Source organism: Protomyctophum bolini (assembly GCF_963924005.1).
Source record: "Protomyctophum bolini genome assembly, chromosome: 9".
In the NCBI taxonomy this organism is placed as follows: Eukaryota; Metazoa; Chordata; class Actinopteri; order Myctophiformes; family Myctophidae; genus Protomyctophum; species Protomyctophum bolini.
In genome coordinates this window covers 14,186,528-14,206,891 of record NC_137870.1, presented here as the reverse complement: position 1 = coordinate 14,206,891, position 20,364 = coordinate 14,186,528, and the positions used below count along the sequence as shown (strand labels likewise).

Below are 20,364 nucleotides of genomic sequence, written 5' to 3'. Positions count from 1 at the left end.
GCCTTTAACCACTTAAGATGTTTTACTTCGTCATACTATTGTGCTGCTCAAAAATAAATTAAACATTTTTACAGAACGTCATTTAATCCGCTCAAATTACACAAAACTGATGGGAATATTTCTGCCATGTGCCAAAGGTGTAAAATAACAGAAGGTAGCCCAATTACACATGTTATGATGCTGCCCACACTTGGAAGATTATTGGAAGATCCACTGTCTCAGATGTCATAGTTTGACATACCATAATTATGATCCAAGAATTCTACTCCATTTTAGCCCATAGCACTTGCGTAATCATAGGCTCAATTTATGGAACTCAATAGCACTTTATGTAGACACTCTATGAGTCTATTGTATACACTTATAGTTTCATTGGATAGACACATAGATATGACTATTTTTTATGTATTACCAGGTTTTTGTTCTTGCTTACTGCAAGTCGCTCTGGATTAAGAGCGTCTGCTAAATGCCTAGATTGGTTACCGAGACGTGTTATTCTGCTCAATGTAAATTCTAACAAAAAGTAAAATTAAAAACGGCACAAAAACGTGGAGCCAAAAACACAACAACACAAATGTACAGTATAAGGAAGGAACACCAGTAAAACCAGGCAGTTCAACCAGATATCCAGTTTAATAATCACTTGGTATTTTAAGCATTTATTTGCCATTAGCATTGTACATGTTCTGAAACCTACAGTGGTCTCCCAATGCCTCACCCCACCTTCCTTTTTTCCCCCCCCTCCATGCAGTTTTCAACAGCATTCTTCACAACAGTCCTTTTTACGCATGTTGTCCAGTTGTAGGTGTGTATGTGTGACTTGTGTGTGCTGAGGGAGGGAGGGAGGGGGGAGGGGGTGAAAGCAGGGAAAAGCGGTGAGGGAGGTTTAATATTGAAAATATAGGCTCTGCACTGGACATACTGTATGTCCAAAACGCACGACATCACGTTTCAAGCTTGTAGATCTGCTACTTTTGAGTGACGCTGTAGTTTGATAAAATGTACAGGGTGAAAAAACACAAACAGTCCAAATAGAGGGTATGCACATGCATAAAGTGAGTGGCAGTGTGAGTTTAACATCATTAAATGCAATCAGATAGGACTTTTCTGTTTGGACGTATGGGCTGTCCAGGCCAGAAAGATTTTTTTTGCCACTCAGTATAGGTCTTCCTGCATAACTTCCTGGTATGATGTCGATGTCACGCACATAGTCACATACCCTATATAGAGATAAGAGGTTTCTGGCTGACCGACAACAATATAGTCACCAGGCAGCCTACAGTAGCACCAAGGAGTCCCTAGTCCCCATTCACCAGGCAGCCTACAGTAGCACCAAGGAGTCCCTAGTCCCCATTAAGAATCTCATGCTTCATTTATAGTTTCGTTGTTGTCGGGCAGAAACCTCGTATATCTAGATTATAAGTGTGTATGTTTTTTAATCAACGCCCTCTTACTACAGCGCCACGAAAGAAAAGTATCAGCTTGCGGATCTGCGATCTGCAAATTTTTATCCTGAAAAGTAAAGGTTTTGGACATAACTGTATAACCTCATACATACATTCCACCTGACAGATGATTTTATACTAAGCTCAATGCCATCGTATGATGGTGTCTGATATTTAATTCTCATAGGGAGCAGGTTACGAATTATATAATCTTTTCTGGAGTGGGGGTTAAGGCTGGATGGAGGCTGGTGTAGTGTTTGTGGTTAAGTGGTTGGTTTTCACCTGTTTCAACAAGCAAGACCCATGGCTTTGAAAAAGAAAAATGGAGGAGAGAGGGAACAGAGGAAAGAAGATGGGGTTGAGGGTCTGAAACCATCACGCATAGAAAATAAAATCATTTTGCAGGAGACAATCTCGGAGCGATAACAAAACATTCCTCAAGGAAAAAATAAAAACGAAAGACAAACAAAACAGGAATATAACAGCAAACATTCTCTTACACACACACCCCAATTAAAAATAATGAAAATAGATAAACAAGCATGTCAATCAAACCTTCATACAAAGTGACATCAGGCCTTTGCAAAGTGACATCAAATTGCGCCTTTTCCCCTCCACCTCGCACTATTTCTTAGTGTCATTCAAGAAACTCCCATAATTCTCAGTAAACCAGGAAAAGTCCTCGGGCGGCTCTGCGGTGTGGTTTCATTAACAAGGTTGGGGTCAGCTCAAACAATTATGGCGAAGAGACGAGGGGGGAAGAGAGGGTGCCCGTCAGTGACCAAACAGTATGGCTATTAATGTTATCAGTGACATAGGCAATGATTTCAGCAGCATTATCAGGGGCCCGTTCATTCAGAACACAACATTACAGCACATTCAGAGAAACACAAAAGAACCTCGACGGGCGCAGGACAAGATATGAGTGGCAATCGTGTACAACGGGCTTAGCTCTATACAATCACACTGTAAATGTCAAACATTCTATCACTGAAAAAACTCAGATCCTTTAAGGACCACTTTGTAAGCCAAGTTCCTGAAAAAGAACCATTGTACAGCTGACATGGATTATTCCTGGATATATAGAACAGGTATGTACTGGCTACAGCGGGAGTTAAGCTCTAGGGAATTTACTGTTACATGTGTCACATTTATGAACGCTTTATCTCAATGAAATACATAGTTTTCACGTGAAAGTTAACCAACAACCAAGTATGGAATTAGACTTGAATACAGCACAGAGGCAGAGAGCTGACAACAGAGCCACAGGAGCAGACCCCAACCCTGGTATATATATACACACACACACACACACACACACACACACACACACAAACACCTGTCCACATGTGCCACCATCAGAGCACAGAGAGAACGGGGGGAGGAGACAAAAACAGACGGAGGGTTTAAAAGAAGAGAGTAGCACCTCTTCTCCTCCGCGCTGTGAAACAAAGGAGTGCCAAATCCTTTCAGTCTCCATTCCTCCCCCTGAACCCACAGAGGGAGAGAGAGGAGGTCCGCTCCACCTCCTCTACCTGGCCTCGTCTCTCCTGTCCTCCCTCTTGGCGCGGACGGGCTGCGAGCTGTCGGCGGGCTGCTGCACCCAGTTGTTGTCGTGCAGGCCCACACGGCAGCCCGGCGTGTCCTTGTCCGTGCGCCGGCAGCACATCCAGTAGGAGCGTCCGTAAGGCAGGTCGTGGTGGTAAGGTTTGGGGTGCCAGCGGCACAGCGACACGTCCCCGCGCTCGTACTGCCGCTTGCACTGCTTGCAGGGATCGTCGCGGTACAGCGGGTCCTGGTTCCAGCGCGAGTCCACGGCGCGCACGCCAAACGTCTCGATCAGCGCCTTGAAGTCGTGGCAGGTGCACTTGAGGGCGGCCAGCGCGCGTGTGGGCAGGTGACTGAAGATGTTGACCATGATGTGGTCGGGCAGCAGCAGCATGTACTGGCGCGGCTCCAGCAGCCGCTGGATCTGGAAGCGGATCTCCAGGAAGTCGTGGGAGACGTGGCGGTACAGGCGGCACAGTGACGGGTCCGAGCAGTCGTCCACCAGGGGCGAGTCGGGCCGCGCGTTCATCCGCTCGCCCCCCGCCGCGGCGCTGTTGCCGCCGCAGTCCAGAGAGCACATTCCCGACACGCCCGCCGCCTTGCCGTCCTCCTGCAGGAAGAACAGCTGGCCAGGAGGAGGGGGGTCGTCGGCTGAGGGGTCCGTGGAGCTACCCACCACGCCACCGCCCCCTCCCCCGCCGGGCATGGCGAAACACACCGTCTCCTCCTGGACATTCTCTGTGCTGTCCTTTCCGTAAAACACACACTGGTCCACGGCGCCGGTCACCACCACTTCCACGTGGAAGCCCGTCACCCTCTCCCTCTCCCTCCCCACGCTCATGCCGCTGCCCGCCTTTTTCTCCCCCCCGGAGGAGGAGAGGTCCTGGGCCGGGTCCGGGCTGTCCGAGTGGTGGTGGAGGTGGTCTCCGTCCTGTTTGGGGGGTGCGAGCAGCAGCGCGCCGGGGTCTCTGGAGGACGGGCTGACCAGTTGGTACAGGTCACACGTGATCTTCTCTTTGGCTCTGGCCCCCGCCTGGCTGGCCCCGCCGCCACAGCTCATGAACATACAGCGAGGCCTGCCGGCGGGTTCCGACTGGGACCTGGGGTCCAGGCTCAGGCTGGACACCCGGAAGGCTATCCGAACCTCGCCGCGGCCGTGGGCGGGGGGCGGAGGCGGGGCCGACTCCACCCCTACCCGAGGCTGCCTCTCTCGGTCCTGGCCGGAGCAGTCCGTTCCATTTCCGGAACAACCGGAGGCCGGCTGAAGCAGCCGGCCCTCCAGGTTCTGGGATTCAAAGTGCGCGATGGCCTGTGCCACCCTGCAGGATTCCTGCTTCTCCGCCTCCTCCTCCTCCTCCTCCAGCTCCTGGTCTGTCCGGATGGGAGAGGAAGGGGCATCCTGGGGATCAGAGTCCTCCGAGAGGAACATCATGGGAGTGGGGTCGGACACCGTGCTCCGCAGGAGGGTGTGTTGGGCATGCTGCTGGCTCCCCTGAACGGCCACCATCCCCTGGAGAGCCATGGCCGTCCTCTGTTCCACCAGAGCCACCATTTCGGCCACAGACAGCAGGTCCGTCTCACTCACCCCCGAGAGCTGTTCGGGGCTGGGCAGAGCCTCAGGGGCCAGGGCGGAGGGGTCCTGATTGAGGTGGGGGTCCGATGAGGTCTGGGTGCGGGTGGGAGGGTCATAGGAAGAGCAGCGTCTCCGTCGTTTGGCCTTGCTGCAGTCCGTCGCCCAGTTACCTTTCACCTGCAATACAGAAATGTAGTCTTTTATTTCAAAACCACAGATTAAAGCAAAAATAAAATCTCATGAATGAAGAACATGTGCATGGCCATGTCCTATGTGAAGAAATCACAGACTGCGGCTTTAAACCTTTGCTTTTATAAAATATCCGAGACCAAGATGGTTTTATGGAAAATGCCACAAAAATACCACAATGACATTATGAGCAGGGCACCTAAATGGTCAGGTTTCCACCTAACGGAGACAACATTGTCTGATACAGCACCGCCGTAGTTATTTTGTCTTTGTCTTCAAGTTAAAATACTGTGGGACAGAAGTCTGGAGCAAAGTGTGCTCTAAGTCTAAGCTGCGAAAGCAAACTGTCTGAGAAAACAGTCCGCACTCTGCAGGTCATTTTTCTTTGATTTATCACAGGAGCAGTCTCAGACAAACGGTTTTGGCATTCATCAGCATTTGTCTTATTGAAAGTCTTTATTAATAGTTAGCCAAACTATTGTGTTTGCCTGGGCCTGGCTTGCACTTGTTAATATATCAAAGAACTGTTGGTTTTGAGGAAGTGGAATTCCTAGACTTTTGTCTATTTTGGAGCCTTCACAGTTCACACCCATCATTCAGCCAACTTATACACAGTATTTTATGCTTTAAAACAAAGAATTATCAGATGGGGATCTGCATCCAAATATATATCAATTTGGGGGTCCTCCTTGACATTAAAAGGTTTGAGAAGCACTGGTCTAGATGGATGTGGCAGCTCATTTAAAAGGTTTGAGAAGCACTGGTCTAGATGGATGTGGCAGCTCCTTTGAAGCACTGGTATAGATGAATGTGGCAGCTCCTTTGAAGCACTGGTCTAGATGGATGTGGCAGCTCCTTTGAAGCACTGGTCTAGATGAATGTGGTCTAGATGAATGTGGAGCTCCTTTGCTTACCTTCATGGCGCTGGTTCTGGGCAGCCCTGCTCCACTGAACTGATGGGCTACAAAGAAGGCGATCTTCTCCTTGGTGTTTCCTGGCTTAATGACGTACCAGGTGTCCAGCAGCACGCGGCCGTCCTCCATCTGTGCCCCGGAAGAGGGCGGCGAGGGAGGGCCAGGAGGACAGGAGGACGATGGCGGAGGAGGAGGAGGGGCCATGGACTCAGAGCCCAGTTCGGGGGCAGGGGGAGTGTTCTCTGACTCTGAGCCCGCATCCTCCTCCTCTTCTCCATCCTCCTCCTCCTCCTGCCCTCCCAGCATCATCTCTACGGCTCCACTTCCATCCAGCGACCTTATGCCCCCCGGCGAGGGCTCAGCCTTGCAGAGCGAGGGGGCGCCCTGCGGCCCCGACCCCCCACCGCCGCCGCTGCGAGCCTTGTTCTGGGAGTAGGTGCCAAAGGGGCGCGGGCACCAAAGGCGGATGTGGGAGAAGGTGTCTCGGTCCATCAGGGAACGAACCACCAGGGCATATCGGCATCTAGGCTGGCCAGCAAGCACTGAGAGCCAGACCTGTCATTCTACCTCCCTCTCCTCCTCGTTCCCCCGCGCCAACCTGGCGGGTGCAGTCAGTCTGCCTCGCCGACTCCACAGGAACAACTTGGCGTACAATCTGGACCCACAGAGAGGGGAGTGGAGGAAACAGGGGACACACAGAAGAGAAGGAAGGGATTAACAAGAGCAGATAACAGACGATAGTACCACATTAGAAACGCCTCTGACATCCAAATGGAGCGATACGGAGTGATAACACCACACGTGTGTGTGAGTGGGACTGGATCAATGATCAACTGAGGTTGTGAATGCTTGCAAAATGAGCTTGTGAAATAGACGTAGTGTGTAGGACAACCCAGTCTCCTTTAACAACACTAGAAGATTCTAAATCTAAACCTAAATCTACAGCAAGCAGATGATACAGCAATGAGAGTTTATAAGTTTGAGTTTGATTTAGGACTGGTAAGTGGTAATATACGATAAGTATTGTAACAAAGTACAGTATAAGTCTTAAGTGGCTAAGAGAACTGTGTTCCATTCTAGCAGCCAGTCTCCTCCTTTGGCCAAACGTAATAACCATTACATTTGCTGCTTTACTGTAAGATCAATTCTCTCGCGTCAGAGCATCTCAATCAAATTAAAGGCTTCCATTTCAGGCTGCCTGATCATGAGAGGGGTGGGATGGGGGGGGAAACACCAAAGCACGAAATGGATTCTCACACTGCTTCAAAGAGGACTTGCCTAATAGGAGAGTCAACACGGGGAGGGGCAGGCAGGGCAAATGCTGGGCCTATTTTTAGCCATCAGCAGGAGGTAGGGTGGGGTTGGTAGTAGTGCTTCCCTCCCTCACCCATCTCTCCCTGCCCAGGGGAGTCCATAGTACAAGCTACCGGGGAAAGCCTTTTACGCTATACCCAGAATGCTTTGCTGCTGTGTCACGCACTGTGCCAGCAGTAGGTGCTGCCAGGAACGTGCACGCATGACGGCATGCTTAAGGCAGAAGGAGACATGTGGTAACGTCGCGACCGATTTAAAAGGCCCGTGGCGAGAGACAGCTTGAGCCTACGACCGTCATTAAGGAATCGTCTCTGTATTTACACACAGAAGCATCTTTACACACGGATTTATCTCAATCGGTTACTTTTGTGTGACGCTGTAGCATGAGCAAGTATAAGGCATTAATTTAGTTAAAATATGCATAGTTTTCTGCCCGATGGCAACGATACGTTCTTTTATTTCTCCCCACACATTTCTGTTGCCACCGTTGTATGTATCCCCCTGGCTCACCTGCCAGCGTGGAGCCCCCACCCGGAGGACACAACGCCCTCCGTCCTAGCTACTCCTCTCATTCAACATTCCCACTGGAGGGACAGGCGTCGCCCCAGCCTGTAGGTTGTATCAGCGACATACATCTCCTTCCCCGCCTGGCTTCCCTCCCCCGAACACAGCCAATTGCGTTTGTATATAGACGAATCCGCGGAGCAGTGCCTGTAGGCAATCATAGCTGCGATGTCAAACTAAGCATCACTTGACACCGCAGCATTGATTGCCTCCAGCTGGCCTCCAGGGCACCGCCCCGTGGATTCATCTATCTATGGAGTATTTAAGCCGTAAGCGTAAGCACCTCCTCCAGAGCCACTTCCGTGTCCTACTGATTGTGTCGCTTTTGTGTCCCCATAGAGTTATACTGTGTCCCTCTGTCGTAGCAGTGTTTGAACCTATCTGAGACAAGAAAAAACAATAAAGTCTCATTTCCTTGCAAAAACCAAGCTACTGCCCCACACTGAATACTATCGCCATTTTATTTCATTGTGTCAACTAAATCCTCCATTAGAGATCGTAGTAATGCAAACTAGATTCAACGTACTCAACCCTGCACACATTCTTTATGCCCCCGAAATATTGTACTGAGCAAATGGACTGTTAACACCTTCAATAATAATGATAAAAATAGTCTTTATAGTCTCCGCATCATATTATCTTTGTCATGGACACTTGTACAGTTACATTAATAATTCTAGTCTAGTTGAAAGCATTAAGACCCCTTTTTAACCCCTTTTAACCTTCAATGGCTTCCTTTCTGAAAAACAACGTTATTGTAAAAAGATTCACACGTCCAGATAGCTATTTACAACGACTGCAAAATGAGTTGGACTTTCACGTGGGAGGCCCGAGTTCGAATCCCATGCGTTACAATAGGCTACAATTGCTCATATGGTCATTGTGAAGGACTTACGTAGCCTATAGAAAATCCCAAAATAAATAAGCCAGCTCATATTCCCTATCTGACTTTAGGCACACGGGCACATTATACAGTACATTATACAACACATTTCACCTAATCCAGTCTTCAGAGCTTATGAAAGCCAAGTATTCAGGGTCAGAACTTATTTTCATCGACTATGATAGCAGTTCAACATCAGTTACAGCATTGGTTCTCAAACTGGGGTCCAGGGACCCCCAGGGGTCCTTGAGGGGGTTCCAGGGGGTCCCCAGATAAATTATCTATAGTTAGGAACCAAATGGATCCTGGGGCTGTAACTCCCCAGGGCCCTATATACATCAGCCATTTTCAAAAACAATTGACATTCTTTGACCTTTTTTCAGATAAAGCCAAATACACATTAAATTGATGCCCGAGGCCGAATCTGGGAACCCCTGACCTAAGGTTTCTGAAAACCTTCAAATTCTGATTCATTCTTTTTTTAAATAGTTATGTTGCTACATGTATCACGCAATAGCTGATGAGACACAGAGAGCGTGCCGGCATCAAAGGTAGAACAACGTATACAGTAGGTTGCACCAGGCGTCAATGGGTTCATTTAGGGGTCCGGGACATGCAAACGTTTGAGAACCACTGAGTTACAGCATTCAGTAAAGTGATAAAACAAGTGTTCTTACTAGTAAACTGAGAACAATCAACCAATATCACAAAATACAAATAATTTATGTCGTAGATATCACTATGGACGTACAGTACATGCATGTGTCAATTTGTGCACTTAACGCTGCACTGTTACTTTCCTCTTCTACCCTGGATTTGAACCCGGTTTGTGTTGTGCTGACATGTTTGTTTACCATTGGCCTGCTTGCTCAAGGGATACATTTAATCTTGACCATCAGGTCAACATTTGTGTCAGATCCTGTGTCTAAGTGCGACATGATCTTTTGACACGATCTAAGTGTGTCCATAGAAGAGCAGGGGGACAAAATACAACTCTACTTATAACCGAGATTATTCTATGTACGTAGGGAACCATCAGAGGAGTCTATAAAGGGCTCGTATTCGGGGAGGCCTTATAGCTTAAGGATCAGTATTTTTCTTAGGAGCTGGGGAGGGAACGGATCTGGTCACGTTTGAGTCGAAGGTCTACCTTTAGACCTCCTTTCTTATACTTCGAATTGGTGTGCCAACGCTGTACTTTGATCCCGTTCATTCTCTGCACCTTATATGAAGGTGATATGACGTCATTCGTTTTGTCGCAACACTACTATACAGACTGGATACAATTACATTTTTTATAAAGAAAGGGACATAGTGCTGCTTTAACTAAAAGCATTTTTTGACTAAATCATCCCTTCTGCTATCAAATACTGTCTGCATGCTACAGTTTTGAACTCTTTAATAGCATGCCTGGACTTGCCGTCTGTTCCACTGAGATGGTAATTCAAGAGCAGCTTCATTCCATTCGGAGCATACTGTAGTAACCGTCAATATTGGAGTATATTCAAGTTAGGGCGTCTGCCCAAATTACACTTGTCCATAGCATGTTTTATTCCATATTATTTTATACGATTGGTTTCCACTACTACACTGTAAAATCCAGAGTGTTAGCTCATTTAACTCTGGGCAAGAGAAGGAATATACACTATAAATGTAACCAATACATTACAGTGTAGTAGAGTAACTTTTTGGCCAGTGTCCTCGGTCGGTCCAGGGGGCATGAAACCAGTCTCTTTTTGCTTCCCTGTGTGGCACAATATAAAGGCTGTTGCCTTTTGCCTTCAGGACTAAATGGAATGGTTGAAAAGGTGTAAAAAAAAAAAAAAAAGCAAACGCCACCCACACAGTGTGGCGCGCAAAATGCTTCTTCCATAATCACACAGAAACCACTGGGGCTAAGAACAGGCAAATTACACTGTTGTGAGGGGAAAATGCAGCTGAATGCTTTTCCTGTCTCTCTCTCTCCGTCTCTCCATTTGACCTCTCTTCACACTATGTTCCCCCCTGCCTGCCTGCCTCCCTCCCTCCCTCCCTGCATCACTCACTCTCTCTCTCTCCTGACAGATTAGATGGGATCATAAAAAGAGAGCAGGCTGTCCACTGCGGTGTGTGTCAGCATGATGAGGGGCAGAGGGGCATGATGAGGGGCAGGGCTGAGGGGCATGATGAGGGGCAGAGGGGCATGATGAGGGGCAGGGCTGGCAGCCATCATGGCATTTCTCTTGACCATTAAATTGTCATACAAATAATTGCGATTAACATTTTTTGGGGCAATTAAACATATAAAAAATACACTTCCGTTTGCCCTTTACCACATCGGAATCAATGATGAGTTTATGACGATTGCACAAAATGATTGCAATTGCATAATAATTGTGACCGTCAATTGACGGGTACATACACTGGCAGAGACATCATCAGTCCCCATCTCAACGGCTTTATTCAATCACTCCTACTCACTGAGCCCTCCCGACACAAGATGGTTACAAACACACACACACAAAGTGTGAGTGTGTGTGTGTGGTGAGAGACACACAGTCTCGAATTTGATGTGTGTGCTGTAAGAGCACGCAATCTTTAAGTGGTTTTCATACTGTAGTGGTCCAGAATAAAAATACTTGGGGTGGGCTTACCCTGTGAATGAACCACTTAAGTCGCATGTCATAACTAAGCTGCATGGCGGTGGTGCGCCGCAAACATTTCCGCACCATTTTTATAAAAATGTTGCCTACAATATCCTAAACAGGGATTCAGTGTTGTGCTGGTGTTGAGCTAGTAGATCGGCTATTTTCGGTGAAGACATTTGGTGTAGAGAGGGGAAAAGAAGAGGGCCCAGTTTAAACCCTTGGGGGATGCCAGTTGACTCAACAAAGTACAGGGTTTAAGTGGTCGTTAACGGGACTCGGAAGCTGCTCAGTGTAGAAATCATCAGTCCCAGTTAGCTGATATTCAAACATTCAAAGTCTCAGCCGGTAGTGTCCCATCACATTTGGAAGCGTTTCCAGAACCGGTTTTATCACACTGTCAGAGCTGCCTGGTATGTGGACTTCACACTTCACCTGTGCTATACACATTAATACTGGTTCTAAACACACACACACACACACACACACACACACACACACACACACACACACACACACACACACACACACACACACACACACACACACACACACACACACACACACACACACACACACACACACACACACACACACACACACACACACACACTTAAGCATTTCCCATATAGGTGTAATCCTGCCTGCCCAAGCATACTGTTAAGACAGAGAGGCAGGCTGCGGCACTGCAGCTATTTCACAGGCCACTGTCAGTATCTAGCAGAGGTGGCTCACTAGTCTCCTCACTAGTCTCCCCACCAGACCACTGTTAGTATAGAGCAGAGGTGGCTCACTAGTCTCCTCACCAGGCCACTGTTATTATAGAGCAGGTGGCTCACTAGTCTCCTCACCAGGCCACTGTTATTATAGAGCAGGTGGCTCACTAGTCTCCTCACCAGGCCACTGTTATTATAGAGCAGGTGGCTCACTAGTCTCCTCACCAGGCCACTGTTATTATAGAGCAGGTGGCTCACTAGTCTCATCACTAGTCTCCCCACCAGACCACTGTTAGTATAGAGCAGAGGTGGCTCACTAGTCTCCTCACTAGTCTCCCCACCAGACCACTGTTAGTATAGAGCAGAGGTGGCTCACTAGTCTCCTCACTAGTCTCCCCACCAGACCACTGTTAGTATAGAGCAGAGGTGGCTCACTAGTCTCCTCACTAGTCTCCCCACCAGACCACTGTTAGTATAGAGCAGAGGTGGCTCACTAGTCTCCTCACTAGTCTCCCCACCAGACCACTGTTAGTATAGAGCAGAGGTGGCTCACTAGTCTCCTCACTAGTCTCCCCACCAGACCACTGTTAGTATAGAGCAGAGGTGGCTCACTAGTCTCCTCACTAGTCTCCCCACCAGACCACTGTTAGTATAGAGCCTAGTGTGGCTCACGCCACACTAGTCTCCCCCCCCCCCCAAATGAACGTCAAGCAAAGGAGTGAGTGTACAGATAAATGTTTTACACATGTGTCAATAGCAGGTACAAAGATCTGAACATCAGACACAGGATGGATGTAAGTGGACGAGTGATGTTGTCCCTGTTCAGTCTTTAAGCACTACTGGACTTACAGTGCAGGTAGCTCCACTGTTTTTCTGTAAATATACTTTTACTGCTTCTGGAATTGATTGATGGTTTCTTTCTTGTATTGTCACCCATCCGGGTGAATGTATATCTTAGAAGTTTATTCAGAAGAACAGCAACTAGCAAACAACATCTCTCAGTCTAGCAGGCTTAGCCTGTCTCCCTCAACATTCTCTCTGTCGTGGTCTCCATCCCACCAGCCCCCTTGAGCTTCTCCCTAGGTCCTCTCTTATATCCCAGAAGCAGGTCCACAGATCAACATGACCATCACAAAAGGTACAATACAATCCCGACGCCCTGACTGTCTTGGCTGTCACCCCCCTCCTGAGACAGGAACTACCTGATACCTATTCAGGCCCAGCAGGGTCTCATAATAAACAATAGGTGTGACATGGTCTTTTACATACAACTTGATTGGATTAAGACAGGCTTTCAGGCCAAGGTGTCGTTGCTCACAGACACGACCAGACAGACTAGCATGGAACAATATACTATATAGATTTGAGTCTTCATATTTCCCACAACAATATACATTTATGTTGAGTAGGGAAAATAGCACATTTACAAGCTTGAGCTATAGATTTTTTTTCTTTTTTCTATTTGATTCATTCATTTTATTCCCACCTACTGTACCATGACATGCCCACAATAGGCGCGCCAGGTTGAAGTGTTTTATGGGAACAGAAGAGAATAGAAACCCACGTCAGAGAGTGTCACATGTTTGACCGAGCAGAGGTGTCTAGGGTTACAGTTAAAAGGAAAACCCATGAACTCATTGAAGTTAGCTGACAGGGGGGGTCACACTAGTTTATCTTATAGACTCCACAGCTCTGGTGCCTTACCCCCAAAATAAACACGCCAATAATACTGATGATTACATCAGTCTGGTCCTGTCTTAAGCTCCGACAGTCCATGGGTATTTATTTTAGGATTGAGAGACACGCCTGAAAAGTCAGCTATTGAACTTTATCAATAGGTAGGTCTATCTACAAAATATTGACTGAGGAAAGAGTACGATTTTTCTCAGGTCAAAGTAATGAGGGAAACGAGAGAGCGTACCGATTGCATAGTGCGTAGGAATGTTCAGACAGGCAGGCAATGACAGGTTCCACATACTTCCTGAACGCATGGATCTCAAAACTGTACTTTAATCTCCGTACATAAAGCACAAGCTGGTACAGCGTTGTTCGTTGTGGTTATACGTTCACACTTCACGGACTGAACATAACCACATCTATCAGTCTCAGGTGAACAACATTTCCCCAAGTTCAGTAAATTAAACCTGCATTGCTGTTGGGCAGAAACCTCTTGTTTTTGACTACCATTTATACCATTGTCTATTGTCTATGAAAAAAAGAAAAGAAATCACACCCGCGTAAAGTGAGGGGTGCTCTTATCATCGTACATCATCGCCGACTTCTTACTGACAGTTGAAAGCCTGCTATATACAGTATACAACATATCAATGTTTGAGTTTACACTACGACGTAAAATTGTCCTTTCATAGCAATTTAATGTTTGTGTAGCTGTAGGACAAAGTTTGTGCGCACACACTATATGCTGGACATAGGAGGCCCCCACTCGTGACGTCATGTGGCAGCCAAATCTATAGCATGGACTTTTTAAGGTTTGCTTTAAGCAGTGACTTCATGTGGCAGCCACAGTAGACTCCTATGTCCAGCTTTGAGGGTCTGCGTAAACAAACATTGATGACAAAAGTGTGTAAACGCAAACATTGAAGACAAACGTGTGGAGGCAATTTGTGATTGGCCAGAATGAGATGATGTATGATGACATAAGAGCAGTAGAGCACTCCCTAATATATACAGCTTATCGTCCCGCCACGTCTCACATTTGCTATTGACAATGAAAGGAGAATTTAAATAATATATTCCTGAAATATGACTAAATTTGTGGCAACAAACATTAAATGCCATTGACAATGAAAGGAAATTTTACGTCATATGTAGACGAGCAAATCGGGTAACCAATCAGATAAATTCAGTTATCTTGGTGATCGTATAAGAAGTTACAGTCACTGCCGATGTTTACAGTTACCTTTGGAGAGTGGATGTGAGTTGTTTATTCTCACTACATACAGCATCACACAAAAGCATCAAAAGTATCAGATCTACAAGCTCAAAATACGGAGTGAAGCAACGCAACTTTCATTATTTTTAATCCTGAAAAGTAACAGTTTTGGACATACAAGGTTTCCACCCAACAGACGATAGGCTGTAGTGATGACCATTCGTCGTCTCTTATCTCATCATACCTTTGTCAAGCTCAGTTCCTTTTTCAGAGCGTATGAGATTAGGCTTAATGAGACTTTATAGGCTGCCCTTTTATCTAAAGTCAACCGGCTGTCCATCTCAGATACAAATTTCTTCTTCCAGGAGAGAAAAAAATACAATTATAACACCTTCACTCCCACTCTGGCAGCTTATTTTCTCTTTGACATCTCACCCCTCTTTTCAGGGCCTTTCAGTTGGATGGAGATGGACACAAGCAGGCAAGTGATATATCACCAAGCATGCTCGCAAGCCTCAACTCAAGCCCTTTCTCCCTCTCTGTGTGTGTGTGTGTGTGTGTGTGTGTGTGTGTGTGTGTGTGTGTGTGTGTGTGTGTATTCGCCCTCTCCCTCTGTGTCTGCGGGGAGGACAATACAACAGAAGTATGGCCAGCAGGCCAGCCACCGCTACAAACTGTCTAAAAGAACAATAGGGCTGACTGCATCTCTCTCCAGCAGTCTGCCTCACCCCCCCCAAAAAAACACAGAACCGTCTGAAGTGACCTCTCCTTGTCAGGCTAGTTAGAAAAGGTGGCCAGACCGACGGGTCTGAATGTGTACAAGGAACAAGGAAGCATCTCTGTGTGTGTGGTTATTATGTCTCATGTTGAGCTGTCATGATGCCATTATAATTTCTTTTTTTTTTTTTTTACAAGCCTTGAAAGCACATTTTAATATTAAATGCCATTATATGGTTCCTTCCTATTATGACCCAATTTCAAACCCCCCTTTGGGAAGATAAAACGTTTAACAGAATCACCCTCTAACATCGCAGCCGGTTTCCCCCATAATTAGGCCAACTTCAATGCAACAGTAGAGTACAGTAGGTCAGTGTTATTGTGGGGCTGAAATGAGCACTTCAAAAACAACAAGGCTTAGATGTAGGTTTCGGTTATCAGATAGTTTTCCTCCATGAGATTGTAACAACATCCCTTTTTTAAGAGTTATGTTACCTCTGTCAAGTAACTAAATTAACTTTGTTCACAGACAAATCCATACAGCAACAGCATATGTACATTATTAGCCATAGCACTCCCCCTCACAAAAAATACCCCATAAATAGTTAATTTAGATAAACATATATCTATGGTAACCTAACAAGGCCTAGTAAAGACTGCTGGTAACAATTAATGCTTGCTTCCTAAGTTGTGTTTGGTTAGAGATCCAACTGGTCCAACAGGGCACTAATGAGTAATGACCATATAGTAGGATAATAAAGTTGTACTTGTGTTGACTTGACAGGCAATGACAGCAAGTTTTGGTGTTTCAAAGACCAAAAGAAGAAGGTCCACACACAGAACTGATCTCTGGTCAGCCGATTGCTTCAAATAGATTATAAATTAATTTAGATAAAAGCAATCAAACAGTGCTCAATGAGTGAGTACTAGAGAGACAGATACCGACCCTTATACTGTATGTACATTTGGTTTGTTTGTATTTATGTAATGTATTAAGTCTTTTCTTTTTCATGTATGTTTGTTTTGCTGTACACTATAGGAAGATTCAATCAAAAATAAATAAAACAAATTAAGGGACAAAAAAAAAACAATGGTGTTTTCAAACACAATAGCAACTTACAGTTACAAACTCCTCGGTGTCAATATCCATTTGTAACAAATGGAGCCAATTTTGTTATACATGTAGTTCTGTACCCTCTCAGTCAAATTAACAGTAGATACTCTATTACTAATGTATTACATAACATACAGTGCATAGCCACATATGTACATTAAGTCACCTGTCCGGTGGTGGCTGGCTAACTGTTGATGTCTCATAGTAGTTTTATTAACAATAGTTGTTAGTTTTTATTAACAAACAACTATGAGCTATCTATAGCTTGCTAAATGGTTAGCATCGCGTTACCTGTGGGACTGAGGAGGATACGGCTAACGTGCTAATGTAGCTAGGTTATATGGTTGGTGGGATAGTCTTACTATGCTAGCTTAAGTTACTACTATACTTGTCCCATGATGGTGATGCCCGCAGTCTTACCTCAGTAACGTGAATCTCTCCCCAGGCCAGGACGAGGAACTTGTTGGCGGCTATCGATGACAGCAGCTTATGATGATGATGTCCTCCTCCTGGTAACAGGACACCAGACAGACAGACAGGAGCCTCTCCCCGGTGACTGACTGCCTGGTGAGCAGGTGACACCACCACCACCATGCACCACCACCACTGATGTGTCCACGTCGCTGAGGCAGCTAGCCGAGGAAGCTAACGACATTAGCCTCTCCACCACCACCACCAGCAGCAGCAGCAGCTACCTAGCTAGCTATTAAGCTACGGCTACTTTCTGCTCAACCTTGCCTGGTTGGTTGGTTGGTTGTTGCTTGTTGCTACCGAAGGCCTGGCGGTGAGTGCTGCTGTCACTTGTCCCGATTCAGACACACATTCATACGGGCCCTAATCACAAAGTCCCCCCCTCCCCTCCTCTGCTCGCCTCTGTGGCTGTCTATTTCAGAGGGTGACAGACAGGGTCTTTTACGGTGTGTTCTCGGGGACTCTCTATCTCTCTCTACCAAAATAAATCGGTGTGTCAAAACACAGCCAGAGGAGGAAAGGCCATCTTGTTGACAAGCAGCTGCATAGGGCCCGCAGCCAATAGCAGCGCAGAGTCGATGGTGTGCCCATATATGGCTCCTGCACGACTCCCCTCCCTCTCTCTTGCCCCGCGCGCTCTCTCTCTCTCTCTCTCTCTCTCTCTCTCTCTCTCTCTCTCTCTCTCTCTCTCTCTCTCTCTCTCACACACACACTCTCTCACACACACACACACACACACACACACACACACACACACACACACACACACACACACACACACACACAGTCACACACACACACACACACACACACACACACACACACACACACACACTAAACAGAACACACTTGCATGCATACACATTGTTACAAGATGCAACAATTGTTGACACGGGCTGTAGTGAAAAGGTGCATTGGACAATTAAAAAAAAAAAGCAATTAATCAATCAACTAAACTTACTTAACAATAGCATTAAAAGTCCATATAAAGACTTGCTAAAAGCCACATGATGGGAGGTGGGGTGCTGTTTTTGTAAAAGTCCATAGACTTGACGTAATTTCCGAAAGCCAGACGTTAGAGCCAAGAGGGGATGGCGCCCCTCAAAAATTTATTCATTACTGTGTAATGAATGGATTGGAATGGATTGGTTGAAAGTTTCAACCAATCCCTCTTGGACATTGTCAGGTAAAAATCACACCCGTGTGAAGTGAAGGGCGTTCTTATCATACATCTCATTCTGGCCAATCACAATGTGTCCTCAATTTTCCGTCTTCACTTTTCTGCCCTCACTTTTATCTTCAATATGTAGCCTACTTTGCTCAGCCAATCAAATCATCGCCATATGGAGTGATCAGCCACAAGTCAATGTTTGTGTTTACACAAACCCAGAAAGCTGGGCATGAAAAACTTTCCTGGGTTTTTTATGTGGGCAATATGTGTTTTTAGATATTTTTGTGACCACAAGTCGTCACACGCTCTGAACGCAGAAGCAGTCATACTTTCCTGTAACACTGCTTCCGTCATGTTGCTACCTGTAGCCTAATGCTTGCTGTTACTCTCTCTTGCATGAAATGCAAACATTTTGATTAATTCAGTTTAAAAGTATCATAAAAATCTGAACAGTACAGGCACAATGGCGCAGTCGTGCTGTCATTGGGGGCGTGTTCTCTTGACTCCTCCGGGTCAAACCTGAGCTGAAGGCTGAATGCAGCCACAACACAACAAGCTGATCATCTGGGACTTCATTTGCTGTACTTCCTCCTATACTGTCTGCTATGATTCTATATATAAAACCCTCAGCTTCCAATCCGCAATCTACTTTGCCCCATCACCCCATGAAGAGGGAAGACACTAAAGTAGACATGATTCAATCACTGGGTAACAGTAGACAATAATGCTATTCTAACTCCATGAATGAATGCAATTTAGAGCAGTGGATCTCAAAGTGGGGTCTGAATGTGTTAATACAGGATCACAATCATTTTAAAGTACAACTTTTCTTTTTACAAGGGGTGACGATAATTAAAAGATTTGCTTGCTATTGCTTTCTCTATCATTGCTTTCTCTATCATTGTTTAGTAAACGCATTGATAATGAAGGGAAAATGTATGTCATAATGTCTCTAAATGTCTCTAAATACAGATGTACACTAACTAGATTAACATGCATTCTTTTTTAAATGCAGTGTGACAATATCCCCAGTAGGTGGAAACAATGGTTCACTATTAGTAGGCTATGTAATAGTATTAACCCCACCATGGTATTAGGAATGCCATTATTACAAAGTACTAGTGTAGATCAAGATCACACATGGGCAACTGGCTGCCCTGGGGGGGGCACATGCGGCGCCCACCTTCACGTAATGCGGCCCGCAGGTTAATATCCGAATATTGATATAGTATTTATTTCAGCTGATACAATTCCAAACATGCAAACATGACCTGCTTTCATTACTTCAGTCCATAATTATTCGTAGCTGAATTTGTATTTGCATTTAAGTTCATAAAGTTAATATAAGTAACCTATAACTACCCTATTGGCCTGAATATGAGAATACGTTTTTTTTTTTCAATGGAAATATCCTTAAAAAAAAGGGGGTCGTATTATAATCGGGGACTAATCACTAGACTATTTGACATTCAATGTTCTTTTTCCACAAATGAGTCTTGAAACATGGGGGTCATCTTATAATCAGAGTCATCTTATATTCGGTACAATACGGTAAATGCATTTGAAATTAAATATTACTTTTCAGGATTCCAATTCAAAAATAGCAAAAATACAAAACATGTCGCAGTGAGATGCGTTTTGAGCATGTAGAAGATCTGCTATTTTTGCTACTACAGTACATGCAATGTGGCCATCTGGAGTTAAATGTGGAAATATAGTGGCCCTCTCCATCTTCAAAGTTTCCCACCCCTGCTGTAGACCAACTACCAAATCAGAATGAACAACTACATGGTCTCTGTCAGGTGGAACCTTATATGTCAAAACTCAAAAGCATCAAAAGTAGCAGATCAACAAGCTCAAAATGAGTCGCTTCACGCTGCAAGTCGAGCTTGTGGATCTGCTGCTTTTGATGCTGATCAAGTAGGGTGTTAATTTAGGGGGAAAAACACAAAAAGGAGGTTTCTGCACCATAATATTTGTCAACTGAGGCCCAAGAACATTGTTGTTCAGCCTGTTTAAGCGTAGTATCCCCACGTAAATACCTGTTTATGCATAGCATCCCCACATAAACACCTGTTTGTGTGGTGGTGGAAAAAGTACTCACATTGTTTTACTTTAGTAAAAGTATCAATACTGCAATGTAGAAATACGGTACTCTGTTACAAGTAAAAGTCTGGAATTCAGAGTAAAAGTACAAAAGTATTGTTATAAAAATGTACTTAAAAGTA

General features: G+C 45.6%; 1 protein-coding gene across 1 annotated transcript; it reads right to left on the bottom strand.

Annotated features, from left to right (window-relative positions):
* Nucleotides 1-614: 614 nt before the first annotated feature.
* On the bottom strand, nt 615-17,455 carry fbxo46 (F-box protein 46). The gene is made up of 3 exons (XM_080772301.1): nt 16,915-17,455; nt 5,670-6,324; nt 615-4,743 (listed from the first exon to the last, which is right to left on the bottom strand). The coding sequence occupies exons 2-3, from the start codon at nt 6,159-6,161 to the stop codon at nt 2,977-2,979; spliced, it is 2,259 nt and encodes a 752-aa protein (XP_080628427.1). The 5' UTR covers nt 6,162-6,324; nt 16,915-17,455; the 3' UTR covers nt 615-2,976.
* Between the last annotated feature and the right edge of the window lie 2,909 nt (nt 17,456-20,364).

Excerpts from the sequence above, each read along its gene's own strand:
- fbxo46 (XM_080772301.1), bottom strand. The coding sequence starts at position 6,161 with ATGGACCGAGACACCTTCTCCCACATCCGCCTTTGGTGCCCGCGCCCC. Across the intron at positions 4,744-5,669 it reads CCAGAACCAGCGCCATGAAG|GTGAAAGGTAACTGGGCGAC; the intron begins GTAAGCAAAGGA and ends TCTGTATTGCAG.